Source organism: Maylandia zebra, linkage group LG7, assembly GCF_041146795.1.
Source record: "Maylandia zebra isolate NMK-2024a linkage group LG7, Mzebra_GT3a, whole genome shotgun sequence".
Taxonomy (NCBI): Eukaryota; Metazoa; Chordata; class Actinopteri; order Cichliformes; family Cichlidae; genus Maylandia; species Maylandia zebra.
Window position 1 is genome coordinate 49,066,356 of NC_135173.1, and position 19,623 is coordinate 49,085,978.

Below are 19,623 nucleotides of genomic sequence, written 5' to 3' on the forward strand. Positions count from 1 at the left end.
GGAAACTATGTCGATGACAAAAGTGCAAACCAGTGCATGTCTGAAACTTTGATGTAGAAAGTCAGTCACCGTATGTCGGCTGTGTCAAAGGAAACTGACATATAACCATGCAACTGAAGCCGTGTGTAACCGCACGATTATGTGGACAAGAGAAGAGAGCTACTGATTCTACTGCTGCAAACGTTGGGCGGGGGGAGTAAGCATGAAACTGTGATTAGTTCTTTCGCATTTCTTTCCAGGCCCTGGCTTAAGGGCTCTGGTTCATTGATGTGATAGTTCAGTGATAGTTAGATGACTGCGGTAGAAACGGTTTTAATACTTGGCAGCCAGTTCTTGACATTGCTCTCACCTTTATCATCTGAGCTCTTATCTCCTCACCCCTGAGGACAGAATAAACTATGAGGTTGTCAAAAGCTCCATTGTTCCCCACAGAATATTATGCAGTGCCAGTCTTCTCCATTGCCAAGTCACAGTGTATGACCTCAAAGATCTGATGTTTATTTGAATCGATTCATATTTACGACACAAATGATGCGTTTAATCTACAACTATTTATTTATAATGAAATGACTGCAGTGTCTTCTTTTTTCATGGTAGTGTATCCAATCTCAGCTTCTGCATCTGACATCCCTTTTGATCACTCAAAAGCAACTATATATAGTAACTTTTCATAACTCTTTAACAACTGCCTCTTCACAAACAGACCATTTTCCCAGTGTCTGGACACTGAGGTTTTGCTCTCCCATAGGAAGAAGATGTGTCAGTGACATCACGTCTGTTAAGTAAAGGCAATAACACGTGTGAATAAGCTTTTTGTATAAATAGAAATTTGTTATGGGTGAAAATTTTCCTATAACAAATGAACTAATCCATCCCTATACCATCATGGATGATTGCCTTTGCAGAGTGCTGATTTCAAAAGTCAGATGGTTTCTTATACTCTTTAACCTGGGTACACGATGAGTAGGACTTTGAAAAAGAAATTCAAATTTTATTTTTCAAATCTGTCTCTCAATCAAAGCAAACAACAAAGAGTCATTTAAACCACATCTTAACTGCTCACGCTACCTAAAAACTTTCCATTTCTAAATGAGGAGAAGACTGAGGATGTTGCTTTTGGTCGCCCCGAACAGCTCAGTAACTCGCTCGCACTTTTGGCACTTTAGGGTTTTAACCTTTAACCTTTTACCAGGAATTTGGATCTTATTTTTGACAGTGGTTTCAAATTCGACGGACAGATTAGCTCTGTGGTCAAAGCAGGGTTTTATCAACTCGGACAGTTGGCCAAAGTCAAGCCCTATCTACCTTGAGAGAGTTATCCATGCTTTTAATTGTATTTGCCCCAACTATTGTACCTCCCTTTTTGCAGGCCTGGGTCACTCTGCTATCTGAAGTTTACAGTTAGTTCAAAATGCAGCTGGTCGACATCTTACAGGGGCAAAAATGTGAGAGCACATTGCCCCAGTTTTATCCTGTCCTCATTGGCTCCCTGTCCCTTTTTTTTTTTTTTTTTTTTAAATTGATTTTAAGATGCTATTGCACACCCCCCCCCCCCAAATTTATCTGAGCTTTTAAGTATCCACGCTCCACTTAGGGCACTAAGGTCTTCCAATCAGATGATTTTGGATGTTCCCAAGACAAGGCCATTTTGGTTCTAGGCCCTGTCTTGTGGAACCGCCAACCCCAAAACATCAGATCTGTTTGTAGTGGAGAGACCTTCAAGTCTTTACTCAAAACTCACCTGGTCTTCCTGGCTTTTAGCTCGAGTTGAGTAAAGACATCTCAGTGCATTCCTATTTTTATTCTATTTTTATTTTAGCGTATTTTATCTATTAATCCTTGTGTTTTGTTCTCACTGGATGAACCTCTAAAGCATTTTAGTCAAGAACCATGACCATGGGATAGTTTTCCACTTCTGCTCAATGCATCTTAAATTAAGCTCAGCCTCTAACAGGCAGCACTGCGTTCGACCCTCATTTAGATATGGTTTTTGGTGACTGATCAATTGGTGACTGATCACAGCATTCAAAGGGTTCCTGATTTCCACCCGAGAAATGTGCGCTTTCCATGCTGCGCTGCCTGAGGGCCTGAATCTGTTACAGTGTTAGCACAAAGAGACAACCACTCACGCTCACTTTCACACCTACTTTCAAATTTAGAAACACCAACTAACTTAAACTCATACATGTCTTGGATATATAATGTAATTTCCTGTAAAAGTTGAATTCCTCATATTCTTTGCACTCTTACTTTGAGAAACATTTTAAATGGTTCAACACATTGGTGAACCCCACCATGTTTTTCTTAATCTATCGAGATGATGCACTGATTATTTTCAGTCAATTCTTGGAGAACTCATTATTATACATTTAAAAGTGGTCTTTATTGTGTAAATCACTTCTGAATAGAGCTGGGGCGCTATGGATAAAAACCAGTGCAGGCGTAGTTAAATTCGCCCTTAGAGGGCTGTTTTAAACCAGGAGAAACCCTGTCTACATCACATTGTAGTTTGTCTGAAAACATCATGTAAATTTAAAAACCGATATGCTGATACTTTGCTGCTCGTGGCCATGAGTAGTCATAGTAGTAGCAGCTATTCAAGCTGTACCTCAGAGCCTCTGGGATATTGGTAACCCTCAGCACACTAATTCTCCATCACTGGCCATGCAGGGGGAATGTATTCTTGTTACATTAGCTCAATCAATTATTTACTGGGGCATGCTGCTAGCCAGGCTGTAATTTCAGTACACTCTTTCTCTCCTGCCAATCAGAGGCTTTGAATTGGTGTGAAGTACTCATCATGCTTATAACAGTTTACTGCTCCAGAGGCTGTGCACAACAATACTGTAAATGCCCACACGTGTACTCAGGTAGCTTCTGATGAGTTACAATAGGGGGATATGCAATTTTTTTTAAAAAAATTTTAAATTTAAAACATAGCTAAAATACTTTTTCTGTCTTTACCTAGGAATTTATTTTCCTTTTTGGAAGTGCCAGCACTAAATTCAATTTATGTTTCTTCATATGAGTCCAAGAAGAACTCTAGATTAAATTTTAGTGTTTGCAGTAGCTTTGTTAAAGGGAAAAAACATCTACATGGATGTAATGCCTGATGTAAATAAGCCACTTAGCATATAATGTTATAAAAGTTACAGAAATTGCTTCATGACTCACATTTCTTCTGTATTTTCTTTGTAGAAAGAACGCTGGAAACCAAGTAACTTCCTGCTCTGTTATCCTATTTCCTTCCTACAGGTGGCTTTGGCAGTGCTCCGGTGTTTGGGAGTCCTCCTTCTTTTGGGGGTTCCCCAGCATTTGGTGCTGGAGCATCTTTTGGCTCAAGCCCTTCATTCAGCAGTCCTATTGGATCATCGGCTGGCAAAGTGTTCGGAGAGGGCACCGCGGCTGCCAACATGGGAGGATTTGGGTAAGCAAGACGAAGTCTTTTTTGAAAGGTTTGATATGGAAAAAAAATCCATCGTTGTGTAATTAAAGCTGACTTTAGAGCAACCTAAAGGTTCAGCCACTTTGATTCAGGGTGGCTGAACCTTTAGCTGAACTTTGTTTATAGAACTTCTATCTGCATCTAGTTTGTCTGTAATCTATTTTCTTTGCCTGCTCTGATATTCAAGGTTTAAAGCGGAAAATATTTTCAGTAGAACAACCTTTCATTGACAAAGTAGTGTAACAGAGAACTGTTTTTTTTCTCAACCCACTGTTGCAGACAATGAGTATTTGAAAATGTCATTGTCATCAGGCTATTATTGTCATAATAGGCGCCTTTCAGTGTGCTCAGCACTACAAGACAAACCAGCTGAAAGCAGCATTTAACAACACTATTAAAAACCCCATTAACATTTAAGTGTAGAGAAACAAAACATTTTTATTGGTCTATAGAGTTATATGAGGCAAATTTGGGAAGTGAGGCTTAATTTTATTACTTTTAAACACACACATTTCTATCTAATCTAATTCCAGCAGTTCTGACTTCAGGCAGGATTTCCTGATTATTATGTTTTTTAATCCTCCCCTCCTCCTTATCATTTATACTCTAGTGATTTGCATTAACCTCTGGTGTGTTCACATGTGCATGTGTTTTGATACCAGCAACCATGGTTGCCAGCACAAAACAAACCCAGCTCTGTGCCAGACTAGATTATTCCCTCCAGATAATCTCAATCTGGGGTCATGAAGCCTGCAGATTAAACTGACACGCTCTCTCTCTCTCTCTCTTTCACTGTTTTGCTTATTCTTTTTTTCTCTCCCTTGGGAGTGAGTGGGCGTTGGGTCCTGTAGAAAGGATTAATGTATAAATCCCAGCCTGTCAATCCTCACATGCCAAACAAGTAAAAAAATAAAAAAATAAAGCTAAACAAATTCACATTCACTATCTTGAATGTTCTGCTTTGTTTACATGTTTAACTAACCAATAAAAACATCTTGGACAAACTATTTGCCCACATGTATGTGTGTTTAATTATGAATTTATGACTGTCAGACCAGTAACCTAATATTGTCAAGCATTTTGTCTTACCAGCCCCATTCAGGTGTGGCTGTCTTTTTTTCAGTTGTAACTTTTGCGTTTTACAGTATCACAACCTCAGCACCTGCTCCGGTTTTCAGGTTTGCCCCACCTCCTAGCACTCCGTCCTTTGGTGCGCTAGCCGGTCAGAGCGCTCCATCATTCGGGAGCCTGGCCCAGCAGGGACCTGGGTTTGGAAGTCAGCCCAGCAGCTTTTCAGGTTTTGGACAACAGCCACAGCCAGGAGGTGAGACTACTACTTTACCTGAATTATTTTTGTTTTTATTTTTTCCCCCTTCCTCATCATCTTCAGCTGCCATCTTGCCTGCTATCACTCTAGTTTATTCCCTACAGTGAGTCACTCAACAGCGCCATTCTTCCAGCAACTGTACAATTTTAGCCATTGTACAGTGTTTATCACAAGTTTCTTTACTTTAACTGTCTTTCAAACTTGAAAAAGGAAGGTGGCTTTATTGTTGTGCAATAGAAATTTCCTGAGTATTGCGACCAAACAAGTGTTTTGTTGTGTTAATTACACTTTTAGGGTAGATTGTGCATCACATGAAGATTTTAAAGTGGTCAATTTCCTCATTTGGCAACACAATGCAAGTTTGTGCGAAACATATCCAAGGAGTACTTCCCTCTCAAACATGATAAAGACAAAGGATGACAAAGGATGGATGAATACATTTTATGTTTCATGGGCTAATGAGACAGAAAGGGGTTCACTGTAACACACTGTATGGTGAATTTGCCTGTCCTGCACATCTATAAACTTTCACTGCATTACAGCTGTTACAGGTTTCTTTGCCGAGATGACTGGTGTGCATCCCTCTGAGTTTTCATGCATGCAAGATCCAAATTATTTTTCCATGCACTCATTTCTTTGATATTTCTCTCCTTTGTTTCAGTCCTCTGCTTTATTTTTTTTCTGAAGTTTTAATGGTATTGTGGATGCACACTATACACAATATGCATACTGTACATAGGACTGTCCACTAACCCACTTCCAACACATAGGCACACAGATCATGTGACTCACGCTGTGAAGTGAGACTTCCATTAGTCTTTTTTTCCCACTTGCAGTAACAATTACCAAATTAATCATGTATTTATTTTTTATATTTTTAGGATTCTCTGGAAACACCTTTGGGTCTGCAAACCAGTAAGTGTGGTCCATCCATCTAGTTTTAATTAGTCTTTTTGTGTGGTTTTTTTTCTTGTGTGTGTTAATGTGATCTGATAAGTAGACAGACCCACATTTCTCTGTTCCTCGCTGGCAGCACTGCATTGTGCCTGTGGTATTTGAACTCTGCTGAAGCTTCCATCTTGCACCGCAGTGCTCCCTATAGAACCTTTCAGGTTTAATACCACCTCATCTAACCTCATTTCTTTCCTCTTTTCCATCTTCTTTCTTTCCTCTGTTCCTCATAATCGCTCATATTCACCATTATTTCACTGCATTGTCTTACAGTAAATTTTGAAAGCAATTATTATAGGAAAATATTGTTTTTAGTCATATTTAGAAGATATTCTAAAAACTACCCAATGCTGCACTTGCTAAATCTATAGCACATGAAGGGTGTGTGGGTGTGGCTTTTCATTCTCAGCCCCTGTGAAGCTGGTGCTCCTTACTTGGCTGTGCATGGTTTAAATGTTCAAGCAGAGCTTTCTTACTAATTAAACCTAAAACTAATTAAAGTGATTATTTTTTCCTTCACCTCCTCTTCTCTATCTCCTCTTCTTTCCTGTCATCCTTCAATTTCACTTTCTACCTTTTTATACTGCTTCTCGCTTCATTTTCCATGTGTCACATGGCAGCCAGTGTTTCCCCGGGGTGTGTTCCAGTGGAATGCACTCTGAAGTGTGCAGGAGTGTGTGAAGACAAGGCTTAGTCTATTGGACACATTCACATTCTGTTAATAATCCTTCTCTTTCAGTCTTTTCTGCTTTTCTCTTGTGTCTGCCTTCAAAACTGTATGCATATTACATTCTTTGTACAGACAGGATTGTTGCCAAGTCAAAATTGCCTTTACTTTTATTTCTCAAATCTACAAGCGTTATAATTTTTGATTTAATAATATTAACAAAAAACCCTCTACTACAATGACACTGGGGAAAAAGACTGAATTAAAATGAAATCCATTCATGATTATCAAGAAATTATTTGTAGGAACCTTGGATTTGTGTTTAAACCTTAAAAAGAACGAACAGAAACATTCCAGTGTTTTTATTACCCTGTGCTGTGAAAAACTAAACATCTCCATTGACAACTCTAAAACCAGTTTTGAAAAGTGTAATCATTGCTAACAATAAATCATAATCCTACAATAAAATATGGCTCTTAACAGCAGCTCTCTCCAATGTAAAAACCATTCATCATGTGCACTTGTCATTGCTGCCAAGACAAAAGGCAAATGCAGGAGTACAAAATCAGACACTTTCACTGAATTCAACGCGTTTTTTCATTTGATTTATTTCACAACCTGCCTGGAAAAATGCTGCGGAAAGCAATTAGGACGACATGATGTCAAATCTATAAGAACACTGGGTGGGTGCGTGGGTGGACAAGATGTCATGGTGTCTGTGTTTTGATTTGCTCGTTAGAGGTCATTTTAATAGTCCTGCTGCTGACTTTTTAAACATTCAAAACTCTTTCTCAGTAATGTCTCTCCCTCTCTCTCTCTGATCTCTTTTTACAGATCAAATTCTCAAACATTTTCCAGTTGGAGAAGCTAGTTTTTGTCTTTTAAACCACCTTGAGCTACTGTAGATGCCACTGCGACATTTCTTCTTCTTCACTTAAAGCTCTCTGGGCCATACATTGGGAGAAGCGCAAGGCTGCATTGTGTTTGGGTTGGCTGCTCATAGAGCAGACACATGTTATAACTTTTTGTGATCTTAATATTTTCTTGGACACAGTTGAATCAAGTTTTGACATGTTTACAAGTAAAGAGTGTATGGTTGTCTTCATTGTCACAATATACACACATCAAGGGTTGTTGCCTTACAAGTACAATTTTTGCACTTTGAAAACATGACTTAAAAAAAACCCTGAGCTTTACTTTCACTCTTTAACTTTGTAAAGCTGTTAAAACAACATCCAGTCTACTTTTACGTTGCTGCCAATGCAGACTTTGACAGATTAGGTATGTGTGAAAAATGCAAAACTTGGAGGTGTGTATTTAATAGCAAAAACTGATTTTAAATTTTGACTTGTTGAAATAAGACGTTTAAAAAAAATTGTTTTTTGTTTTGTTTTCCCCCCCACTAAATCCATCCCTCGGATGTGTATTTTTACATGGAAAACTAAGAATAAACCAAATATTTCAAGTTTTTTTTTGTCTACGCTTAATGTGAGCACTGGTAATAATTTGTCTTGCTCTGTTTTCCCATGAAAATAACTGTAGCTGCCTGGATAGAAATCTTTGATGTAAGGTGGTTTCAGTGCCATTGCTAAAGGTGTGTAAAATCGAGCACCGGTCCATGCAGCCTGCCTTTTACAAGGATTTGTGAAAGAATGTGTGGCTCTTAAGAGTGTGGTGCTGTAATAGGATTCCTTTATTTTAGGCCCTCCTTGATATTCCGCGATATTCGACTTCAAGTACTATTGTTACAAAGTAGAATCGTTAAGGAGCTACAGAACCCAACCATGAAGTGGCAGACTACATAAACTTACTGATTGGAGTCACAGAATATCTAAAAGTTGCAGCGCTTTGCTGACTCAATCTTCTGACATTAACATCGGCACAAAAACTGCACCAATAGCTTAATGGCATGCGTTTCCATGGATGAGCATCTTCTGTAGGAGTAATGTACAGGTGGCCCATTACTTGTCTACAAATTGTAATATGATTATAGCTGAGAGGAACTTTCCACTCTCATGCCATAAGTATAAAAACAGGCATCATCTGAACATCGGTCTCTCTGCTCAGTGACGTTCATTGACGTACACAAACATAAAGCTACACTTTAACACGAGTGGGTGGCATGAAGAACAACATTAATTAGTGAACCATGATATGTACCTTATTTTCTTCTTTGCTTCTGGAAGGATTCCACATACAGGAGCTGAAGGTGGCTGTGGGCAAATGTTGAGGGAGGTATCAGAGCCCTGATGTTTGTGGCATGTGGCCCCAGGAAGCAGAGTAACATTGTTAGCTTATGGCTGTGGAGGATGTCACTGTCACTCTGTCAGCCCTTATCTTGCATCTCTCTGCAAACGGATGGCAGAAGTCCTGGTGGGCCTGAAGTGGCATGGGAATGTCAGGGTCATGGCATGTGGCCTGTAATAGACACCTGCTAAAAAAGAAAAGCCCATATTCTGTCCTCAATAGATAAAAAGAGCAGGCTGGAGCCTTTGATGGCTTTGGCATCCACAAGTGAAGAATAAGTAGCTATAAATGGATTTTATATGCAAGTAATTGGTTAATGAACAATTGAACAATGAAGATCCAAAGAAAATATTCAGCAATTACAATTTTATTTTGAAGAAGAATTCGATTATCAGCATTACACACATGATCGCACCGAAGCCTCTTTGACATCTCAGGTAAAGATTGATAGTTGGACACGATGGCAGATTACAGCAGCACACGGGCTGTTGCAGAGCCTGAAGTCTGTAATGCTTTCAGCTAAACCGGATGAGCTTATGAGATTTTCAGCACCCACTCCACAACTGGCCTCAATGAAAGCATTAAAAGAGGAGCCTTTATTGTAATTATTATTATTTTACCACATGCCTAGCCGAAATACTCAGAGGTGGTGTCTAATGTCATTGTTCCTGGGGATAAGGAGGGCAGGAGAGTCTCACACTCGGGAGGTTGGCAGCTGTCTTCATGGAATCCGGATAAAAATAGTTTAGTCCAAACCAAACACCCACCCATCCCTCCCCCAGCCCCACCCTCATTCTCTGTTGTCTCCCAGCCCAACCCCCCATTCAGTGATGATTAGCAGCTCCTGAGCACATATTCATCATTGCTGCATGAGCCTCGGTGTGTGCTCGTTCGAGTCTTTAGGCATATCTATGAACAGAGTGCTATTTCTACAGTAAATGCTGCTGATTTCGGTCACTAAAGTGGCCCAAGTTGTGCATATTTTAGCAGCTAGCCTGTTTTGAGTCCCTGTTTTGCAAGGTTAGGGTTAACCAAGGCTTTTGTGAGCAGCATCTCTACTGAAGGAGAATGCACAATATGCCCTAATGGGTAATCGTGTTTCTGCAGATAATCCAATAATCCACTAACAGACAACAGAGACCTCACTTCCTATTTCTCCTGCCTTCTGCATGCTTGCTGACTTTGTGGTGCACAATGGATTTATTCCTTAACTATGCTATTGTGAAATATTTCAGTATTTAACAGAGAAACAATCAAAAACAGACCACTTGGACCATATTCATTATGTTATGTTAAAGGGGATCTGTCTGTAACGGCTGTCATCAACAGTTCGCAATGTTGGTGTGTTAGTCTGACATTTTGTTCCACACTAAAATATCTTGACAGCTATCCAATGAACAGCCGTGAAGTAGGGCACAGATATCGATAGTACTTTGAAGGGATTCAATCCATTCCAATCTCTGTGGTGATTCCTTGGTATTTTCTCCTGTGCCAGCAGTGACATAAACGTTTTCATCCATAGATCAGTGCCAAATTTTTTACAGACATTTAGGATTTCAAGATAAATCAATTCAAGTGAAATCTCATAATAACTATTGGATATTTTCTTTTTATAAAAATGCATTTTAGGCATGTAGACATGGTCAAGGGTAGTGTGCCTAAGTTCAAACTGCATCAGAAAGGTTGAAGAAAAGTGATTAAAGTCACTTTGAATGTGACTTGAAATGATTGGTGCCACAGGTCTGACTACTTTAGAAGTTGTGTGTGTGAAAATGACAGAGTAGCAATCTGCAGGGTTTACAGACTGGTTTTAAAAAGAGGAAACATCCAAAAACCAACAACATTGCATAAAACTGCCTTACTGATGCCAGAGATCAGAAAAGAATGCCCAGACTGCTTTCTGCTGGAACATTCAGATGGTCAGTTCAGAATTTGGTGTAAACAACATGAAACATTAGTACCAGTTCATCATTATTTAAGTGCTTCAGCCTATGCGAGTAATGCTGCTGACCATGCCCATTCTTTTACAGACACAGTGTGCCTATCTTCTGATGGCTGCTTTAAGCACAAAGCTCAAATCATTTCAAAGTAGCTTTGTGTAGATGGTAAGTTCGCTGTACTCAAATGGTCTCGACAATAACCAGATCTCAATCCAACAGAGCACCTTTGGGATGTGGTGAATCGGGTAGATTCGGATCATGGATATTTACCTGACAAATCGGCATTATGTTATCGCGCCAGTATGGATCCAAATCCCAAGAAATGTTCCCAGCACCTTGTTTAATCTGTGCCTTAAAGAATTGAGGCAGATATAAAGGCAAAAAGGAGCCCAACCCAATAATAGGAAGATGTAGTCTGTGTAGGGGTGTGGGTTCTGAAACTCTGCACATCTCTCTTGTATACTCAGGAACTGCTATCTTGTACTCCAGGGTTTACTATTTGTATTATTAGATTGGATCTTTTTTTTTTTTGTGTGTACACCCACTGGTACTCTTATACTTATGAGGTGGGAGTGTATGTTCCATATTGTCTTATGTTCTTCAAAAAGAAAACGGCATATTGTTCAATTTGTCTTTTGTAAAAGTGGATGCAGAAAATTTAATAAAAATATCTAGGGGGAAAAAATAATGGTAAATGGCCTGTATTTGTATAGCGCCTTTCTAGTCCCTAAGGACCCCAAAGCGCTTTACACATCCAGTCATCCACCCATTCACACACACATTCACACACTGGTGATGGCAAGCTACATCGTAGCCACAGCCACCCTGGGGCGCACTGACAGAGGCGCCTAATAGGAAGATGTACCTAAAGAAATGGCCTGTGATTCTATAAAACCTTAAACTTTGTAAGTTATTAGTTAAAAATGTCACATCCTGATGCCTTAGTTTGTGACTAAATGTCTGAAGATGATACAATTATATTTGTACATGTAACAATTTTTCATTTAAATCTTGAAGCCAGACGGACTCAACAGGGCATGGTTACTGTTACTGACAAGGGACTTTGTAAAACCAAAATAAAGACTTTTTCTGAAATCAAATCAACCTGTGACTAAAAACTGAAGAAAAGACAGCATTCTGTCAGAGATGCCTAAAGCCAGAATTCTCCCGCTAGCGAAATAAGTTGGTGAATATAAGCACTAAAACTTGTTGAAAAGTGCAAACTCTCAAAGCTGCCAGCGTGACTGTAGGCTCTTGGTCTTGTTTAGCAGCTTTTTCTGCTTATAGCTGAAAGTTGTCTCATTCTTTACCTAAATAAGTCTTGCAGTCATTGATGTAGACTGCAAGAATGATTAAGCGTTTTTTAAAAACATCTCACTGGTACAAGCTCAGCTTTTACTTCATACTCTGATTATATTAGATATTTTCATTTTTTCTTGAATGTTGTCACAGTTAAATAGTTTGAAGCGTCGGTGTGTGGAGCCAACTTGTACACCACTGAACACTCTACTCTTTGTTTCACTCTCATCACCTCCAGATGTTTTTGTCCTGCAGTTGCGGCAGAAAGCAATGGTCACTTTATGCCTATTTCTTAAATGCTAACAACTGCTTTGAGCACTGTAGCAGCACACCGATGAACAGAATGAGTGATAAACAATATCTGAGCCCCCCCCCCCAACCTCTCAGGGTTTATCTCTTTTTGTTTTTATTACTTCCCTACTTCAGCTCCAAATCTCCTCTCCTTTTTCCCCTTCTCTGTCTTTAACTCATTCGCAGGGATTATGCAAGGCCTGTGTCATCGCTTAATCGCTTATCTTGATACTTCAAAGGATTTTTTTCCTTTTTTTTTTTTTTTAATTCTCCAAGTTCTAAATTCATGCAAATTTCACTTAGTCTTCCAAGTACATCCAAAGTATTCAGGCCAGCGCCTTAGCCGAAAAGATCAGTAACATGTGAAACCACAATTTCAACACTTACACTGCATGTGAGTGGATTAGTGAGGAAAGGCTTTAAGCTCTTACCTAATAGACATGATCGTGGATGTCCAGTGTTGCATCAGATGTTAGAGGCACTCAGGTTTTTCAGAAAGGCCAAAAGGCTTGTAACGGCTACTTATGACAGCTGCTGCAGTGAAGCTTTCTGGTGTTCCCCTTTAAACATCATTTTGACCTCACCGGTTTTAATATATGAATGTTTTAGAAATATATCCACCAAAAAGTATTCTTTATTTTTGGGTCTTTCTCACCCTCTTTTTAAAAATCCTAAATAGAATCTTAAGATATTTTGAGGAGCCACTGCAAGTGATCTAGTGTTACAGGAATTTTTATTTGGAGCATATGCATGGATCTATCAAAATATGACCTTCTCAACACCTTTATTGAAGTGTATCACATGAAGACAGGAGAATTTTTTTTGGTGAACTGGATCCTCATCAGATCAGCAGACATTACAAATTCATCTTCGAAGAGTCTAGAGTTCACCATTTCACAGTCAGAGATCCAAAAAAAGAAACCTGAAGACCATTGTTACTCTCCCTGGGCACCCAAAATTACTTCAGATTACTCCAAGACAAGAATGTCAATCACTTTACATCTTTACTTTTACACATTTACTTTTATGTGAAAAGCTTAACTACACATTTAGTCGGTGAGAGATCTTCATCTAAGAGCAATTTCAGCAGCATGTCTCCGTTTTTCTACATGATAAAGATGAAAGAAACCTGTCAGCATGACTCTTTGGGCTTAAATTGTAAGACATAAATGTGTAAAATTATCGAAATCAATAATTTAATGACTTTGGTTTATTATGAATGGACATGGGGGAGGTCCTTATCAGCAGGAAAAGCTGTAAAACCTGTGGATACAGTTAAAAGTCAAAAAATGATGTCTTCCTTCCCCTTTGTCTAAAGCCACCCAATAACCAAGATTAGTCTTTGCCGGGCCAATACCGGCTCATGGATCTTATGTTTGGCACACCCACTTCAAGAGGAAGGTGTGTAGATCTCAAAGAAAACCAGGGTTAATTGTAAAAAGCTGTAGGCCTCTCTTAAAACACCAAATGTATGTTTTGATGGGGCAATCATAAAGAGAACACTAAACGTCTGTCATTCATACAAAGCAGAAGGCTGTTGGGGAATCGTTCTTGAGCAGATGAGACCAAAACAGAGCTTTTTGGTTTCATCAGAACTTTATACTTGAGGAAATAATATTCCCTCTAATGTATAAGGTGTTGTGTTGTTCCAGCCGGTGTAATAATGGTATTATGTAATTCTGAATTATTGCCAGCAAATACTAAACAAAGGTCACAACGTTATTCTGTGACCTGAACTTTAAAAGAGAGGACACACAAGTCATTCAAAATCGGCTCTAAAAAAGATTGAATGTTGTGTAAAATACACATAAAAACAGAATGCAGTGATTTGCAGATCTTATAAACCCATATTTTATTCACAATAAAACTCTCTCAGGCAAGCTTTCTTGTAATTTCTTTAAAAAGTCTTCAGGAATAGTGTTCCAGGCTTCTTGAATTATATTCAAAGCTCTTGTTTGGATGTCTTTTTTTTTTTTTTTGGTCTGTTTTCTGTCTCAAGGATCTAACACAGCCTCAATAATGTTGATGTCTGGGCTCTGGGGAGACCAGTCAATGTCTAATAGTGCTCCACCGTGTGTTTTTCAATCTAGCTTTGCTGTTACTGCATTGACGGTGTGTTTAGGATCATTGCCATGTCTGACTGGCAGTGGTGCTATGAAAATTATGCCGTTGTTTTCCACATGGTCCTGCATGGTGGATGTGTACACTTTTCACATAATTTGTTCAGTTTTGACAATAGTCCACTGACCTAAAATTCAACCCCAAACAACACACGTTTCGCTGACAGTTTAAACCAGAAGTCATATATTTGGATTCATTGCTCCATATGATCTGTTGCCACCGATTTTCATTCCAGTTCTTATGTGAGTTGGGATTCCTCTGCCCTTTCATCCTGTTTCGTTTCCCTAAGGATGGCTTTTTGACAGCCCCCTTTACACTGCTGATGAGGCTTCATTGTAGATGGCTCAACTGAAGAGCCAGATGCATCTCTCAAGTCCTGTGTTGGGTCTTTGCCTGTCCAAATGTGTTACATTTGTCATGTTTCACAGATTTAACTGAAGAGTGGGACCAAATCATGTGTTTTTGCAACAGGCTGCTAGTAACAAAATGCCTAAAGATAAAATTTAAAATTGTCTTTGCTATCCAATGTGCAAAGAAAAACTTTGAAAGCCCTATTCACCTTTTGTATTTCTCACAATGTTATCAAGATTCACTTTTGTAAGTACTATAATAAACTGTACAAGTCCTATATATATCATTATATAAATTATTGTTTCTGTTATTAAATAATGCATTATTAATTTACTGGTTATAAATGAGCAATCTTGTAATAAGACCTCTCCAGACTGAGAGTCATTCCTCTGAGCGGTTCAATCATTTATCTTGTGGCGCATCGTCTATTTATTAACTGCAAATGTTAAATTAATTTAAAAATGAACGTTTCATCAGTTGAATTTTTCATTAGAACATTTTAATTGAATTACTACAAGGTAGAAAAAAGCCCAGGCCACTCACAATGTGCTGTCGTTTATAGTTGTTTATATCACCTGCCTACTGGATTTCCAGGCCTTCTGTTGGGGTCAATGAAGTTGAGCTACCGTGAGGAGAAAAATTATGACATCAAAGCGGAGCGAGTCTCGTGTTTTATTAATGTGAGCTTAAGGTTTTAATATTAACAGAAGTTAATGATGGACATGTCTGATGAGGTGTTTAGAAGTTGAACTCGTAATTGCACGAAGGCTCTGGATGCATTCCCTGCTCGAGTTTACTACAACATGTTGGAGGTGTGGGGTCTGTCACATGCTGTAATTACACAGTAGACAGTTAAAGCTTGCCCTGTACTTATGTATCCCTGCCCGGTTTATTTTATGCGATGTTCAGCACTCAAACAGCATCATTAATTTAAATGGAAAATTCCACAATGGTGTATGCTAAGCAGTAATTGTCCTCATTCAAGGCTCAGCTGGACAGCCCAGATGTACATGTTTATAAATCAATCTCTTACATAATTGTAGGGGTTGCAGTGTGTTTGTCAGGGCTAAAGCTTAGCAGTGATTTATCTGCTTTGTTGAAGCATTTTGTTTTTAAATAGATGTTACGTAATATTTTCTGGATGGTTCCTGCAGGCACTGAAAAGTCTTAAAAAGTACTAGATTAAGCTTCCTCCATAAGGGTCAGCTATATGCTTTGATGTTGCTAGTAGCAGCTAGCAGACCCCGCATCTTAAAGTGATAGATTAAAAATGAGCCAGTATTAATTGATGCTCACAAACACAGCTTAGGTTTCTTGGCATATCTGGGTCCTTGTTGTGTCTCAGCTCCTCACCCTGGAGCTTTTTTAAATATTAGGTATATCTCCAACCGTTGCCCTTTGTTGTGTAAAGCCGTAGCTTTGTGGGAAAAAATCCCAAGTAACATATAACATTTGTTTTTATTTGTATTTTTCTTTTATTATATATTAAATCTGTGGTTGTTTTTCCTTAGATAAAGCCTACTTTGTGTGAATAGGACATGTTTGAGTGTTCCAATAGAGTAGAAAAGCATTTAGTGTGTCCAAACCATGAGAATCAACATGGTGCAGTTGTTATAAATATGTACACCAAGCTAGGACTGGCTTTGATCCTCTTTTGCCTTCAGAACTGCTATAATTCTTTGTGCCACAGATTTAACAAGGTGCTGGAAACATTTGTCAAAAACTTTGGTCCATATTAACACGACAGCATCACACAGTCGCTGTATATCAATGATGTGAATCTTTCATTTCACCTCATCCCAGAGTTGCTCTTTTTGTTTGAGATCTGGTGGCTGTGGTGATGATGCTCTTCTGCATACCTTGGTTTTAATAAAGCATTATTTGAGTTATTGTTACCTTTCTATCAGCTCAAAGCAGTCTGGCCTTTCTGCTCTGACCTCTGGCATCAACAAGGCATTTTCATCGAGAGTACTTCCATGTGTTTGTGCAGGGACGTCTCACTAAATCAGCAGTTTTGGAAATACTCGGATCAGCCCATCTGGCAACGACAACCATGCCACATTCAGAATTGTATTAATCACCTTTCTTCTCCATTCTGATAGTCAGTTTGAAAATCGTCAGGTCGACTTGACAATCTCTCCATACTTAAACGCTGGCATCGTTGGACTATTAATAGAAATGTCTGGTTCCAAAGATAAAGCGATGCAGTGATTATTTGGTATTACAAATAGGGACAGGTGGATACTGCAGCACCCTCAGAGAGACTCTGAGCCGTGTAAATATAGCTGTGAATGTGCAGTTCAGGAATGCGACCGGGATAGCATTGACAGTCGAGGCTCAAACTGACTCAAGTAACTGAACACACACAGAGGCTGCTGGACAAAACCCTTTTTTTACACATGGCCTTCCACGCGTCACTCTGGCGTTTCTTTAGTCTCCCGACACCGCGTGTAAGATTTTGTTTCGTAAATGGACATATTTTGTTATTTTAAAGCTGGACAGTCAGTGTCCTCCATTGCAGAGGTGGTTCTGAGATATGGGGTCACAAGCAATGAACAGAAAATTAAAAGAATCCAACAAAGGGCTGTGAGATGTCCTGTGAGACTCGTGGCGGAGGTGAGAAGGGGAAAAATCCATACTGTTCAGCATATGTGTCCTCTTGCATACAAATTACTTGACTAAACTCGCACATTTTGTGCTCATGGGATAGAAAAATAATTCCAAATCCAATGAGAGTTTTGAATGTCAGAATTTAAGTTGATTATTTCTCTGTTAACTGTTTCATATGCTTTGAAGATGAAATCCTTTGGAATTTGGGTTATGTCTATGCATATATACCTCCAGTTTGGATGACCGAACACATAAATGAGTAAGGGTGAAGACAAAATTTGTCTTATTGACACAAAAAAGAAAGAAAGAAACCAGTAGTAACTTTTACCTGCATAGCCGACGCAGCTAAAAGCCCCACTTGTAAGAGCACTTGTGTGAACTCTGTTGTTGCACTGCATAACACTCATTCTGTCCTTGGGCATTATAGTTTATTCCAAGTCAATCCCTCATGCTGCAAAATCCTCAAATGCACCAAATATGCATTAATAAGCAACCAAAAGTAGTCCCTAACCAGTGCACTTGTTTTTCTCCTATTTAAATAACATCTTTTTAAAAAAAAAAAAAAAAAAAAAGGTTCCTAGCTGTTCTTACTTATACAAATGCAACTATTTGACAGTGACCCATTTTTAAAGATTTGTGTGACGCAGACAGGAGAAAAGTAAAAAAAAAAATAATTAAGAGATGGCATTGACTGACAAAACGAAAAACACAGATATTCCCAGCTTAATATTTTATAACTGAAAATATTTAAAAAGTGGGTTTATTCATTCATTTTGTATCTCAGATTTCTAAATCCGTGTGCAGCTGTGGTCTCCAAATCCAAACAGTCTGCATCGGAGAGCTTTTGATCTGCAACGGGAATAAGTACGATGTATACCCCTGCACACCATTCATGTGAAAATATTCCTATCGTTTTATGCAGTTTTGGAGTCTTTCCAAAATTCTTTTTGAGCTAATATTGTGCATACAAAAAGTTAGAAATATGCACACGGATTTTTCTATAGGATACATAGCGCAATTTGTAGAAAGAGCTCTCAACTCTGCAGGCTGAGAACAAAGTCCCCTGCTAGAGGTTAAAAAAAAAGAAAAAGCATGAGCTTCATGCACTAAACAACAGTAAAATACAAAATGGCTTGAGAGAATTTAGTACACACTCAATTATTTACAATGCAGTTTGTGATTTGTAAAATTCAGCATATTAATATGGATGATTCTGTGTACACAAAGTATTTGTGAGGTAGTTAAGAACATTTTCGACCCACTTTTTCCTCTAAATACCAGTATACGTGTGGAAAAAGGCGTACACTGGTTTTTGTGTGTATTTGTGTCTGTCTATACATCTGGCCCCAGGTGTTCAGTAGTTTCAGCTCTACTGACTGCAAAGAATCTACAGAAAACATTTGTGTTTGCTGCTTTCTTAAATCAAATTCAAGTGAAAATGATATACTGTCTGAGCACACGAGCCCATGCCATATTTAACTGCATTCTTGGACTTTATCTTTTTAAATCACTTCTTGTCCTGTTTTTTAATGTCCCATATTTACTTTGCTTTACTGCCATCAGCAAAATGTGACATAATTGCATACATAAAGTAGTAATATCCATACCAGTGTTACAAGAATCTACTGTGTGCTCAGCTGTGTATGTGAAGCCTGGGGGATTTGTGCGTATGCATGCAGGCTTTCAAGATTTTTTTCAGTTCAGCTCTTAAATTCTGCCGTTCTTTGTTCTGATTCAGAGCATGCTTGGTCCTTTTGATTTGTACACATTGAAAGAAAACACCATCCATCATAGAGAAAAACACCCCGAAGTGACACACATGGATGAATGTATGCTGGGCAGCAAGGAACCATCAGCTCAGTGGTCTACTAATAAAATCAATACATTTATCAGTGGAAATAATCAGCTTCTTTTTTCTTTCATGGTAAAAAGTACAAGAAACTACACCCTCTTTGAAGTGAAGGTTTTTACATGTGAGGACTGAATACGAATAATACTAGCAGGTCTTATGATTATGGAAATGCAACCTGAGATGAACTACAAAACTTATGTCATTACTTATTTAACAAAAAATAAATAAATCCTGCAGAAGCATTGCGTTACTTTCATAGTAGGGGCCAGGTGCTGCAAATCAAATGCACTTGATTAACTGAACCAGTGTATGCATCTCTATAAAAGCTGCTGCAAATCAAATGCACTTGATTAACTGAACCAGTGTATGCATCTCTATAAAAGCAGAATTTTGGGGACTTTGGAGTATTCAGGAGTGTGTTAACACAATACCAAGGAGGAAAAACATCAGCAATGATCTTGAAGAAATAGTTGTTGGTGCCCATCAATCTTGGAAGGGTTATAAGACCATTTCCAAACAGTT

General features: G+C 38.7%; 1 protein-coding gene across 4 annotated transcripts in view; it reads left to right on the forward strand.

The window, feature by feature from the left end:
* The window catches only part of nup214 (nucleoporin 214), a 32,361-nt gene extending 24,501 nt beyond the window's left edge, over positions 1-7,860 (forward strand). For 3 of the 4 annotated variants that reach the window (XM_004549585.5, XM_004549586.5, XM_004549587.5), the window contains exons 33-36: positions 3,256-3,427; positions 4,591-4,769; positions 5,654-5,687; positions 7,225-7,860. In XM_004549585.5, coding sequence (XP_004549642.3) covers positions 3,256-3,427; positions 4,591-4,769; positions 5,654-5,687; positions 7,225-7,261 — 422 coding nt within the window. In that variant the 3' untranslated portion in view covers positions 7,262-7,860. The remainder of the gene's footprint in view (positions 1-3,255; positions 3,428-4,590; positions 4,770-5,653; positions 5,688-7,224) is intronic. The other variant, XM_004549588.5, reaches the window with a different exon arrangement.
* The last annotated feature ends 11,763 nt before the right edge of the window (positions 7,861-19,623 follow it).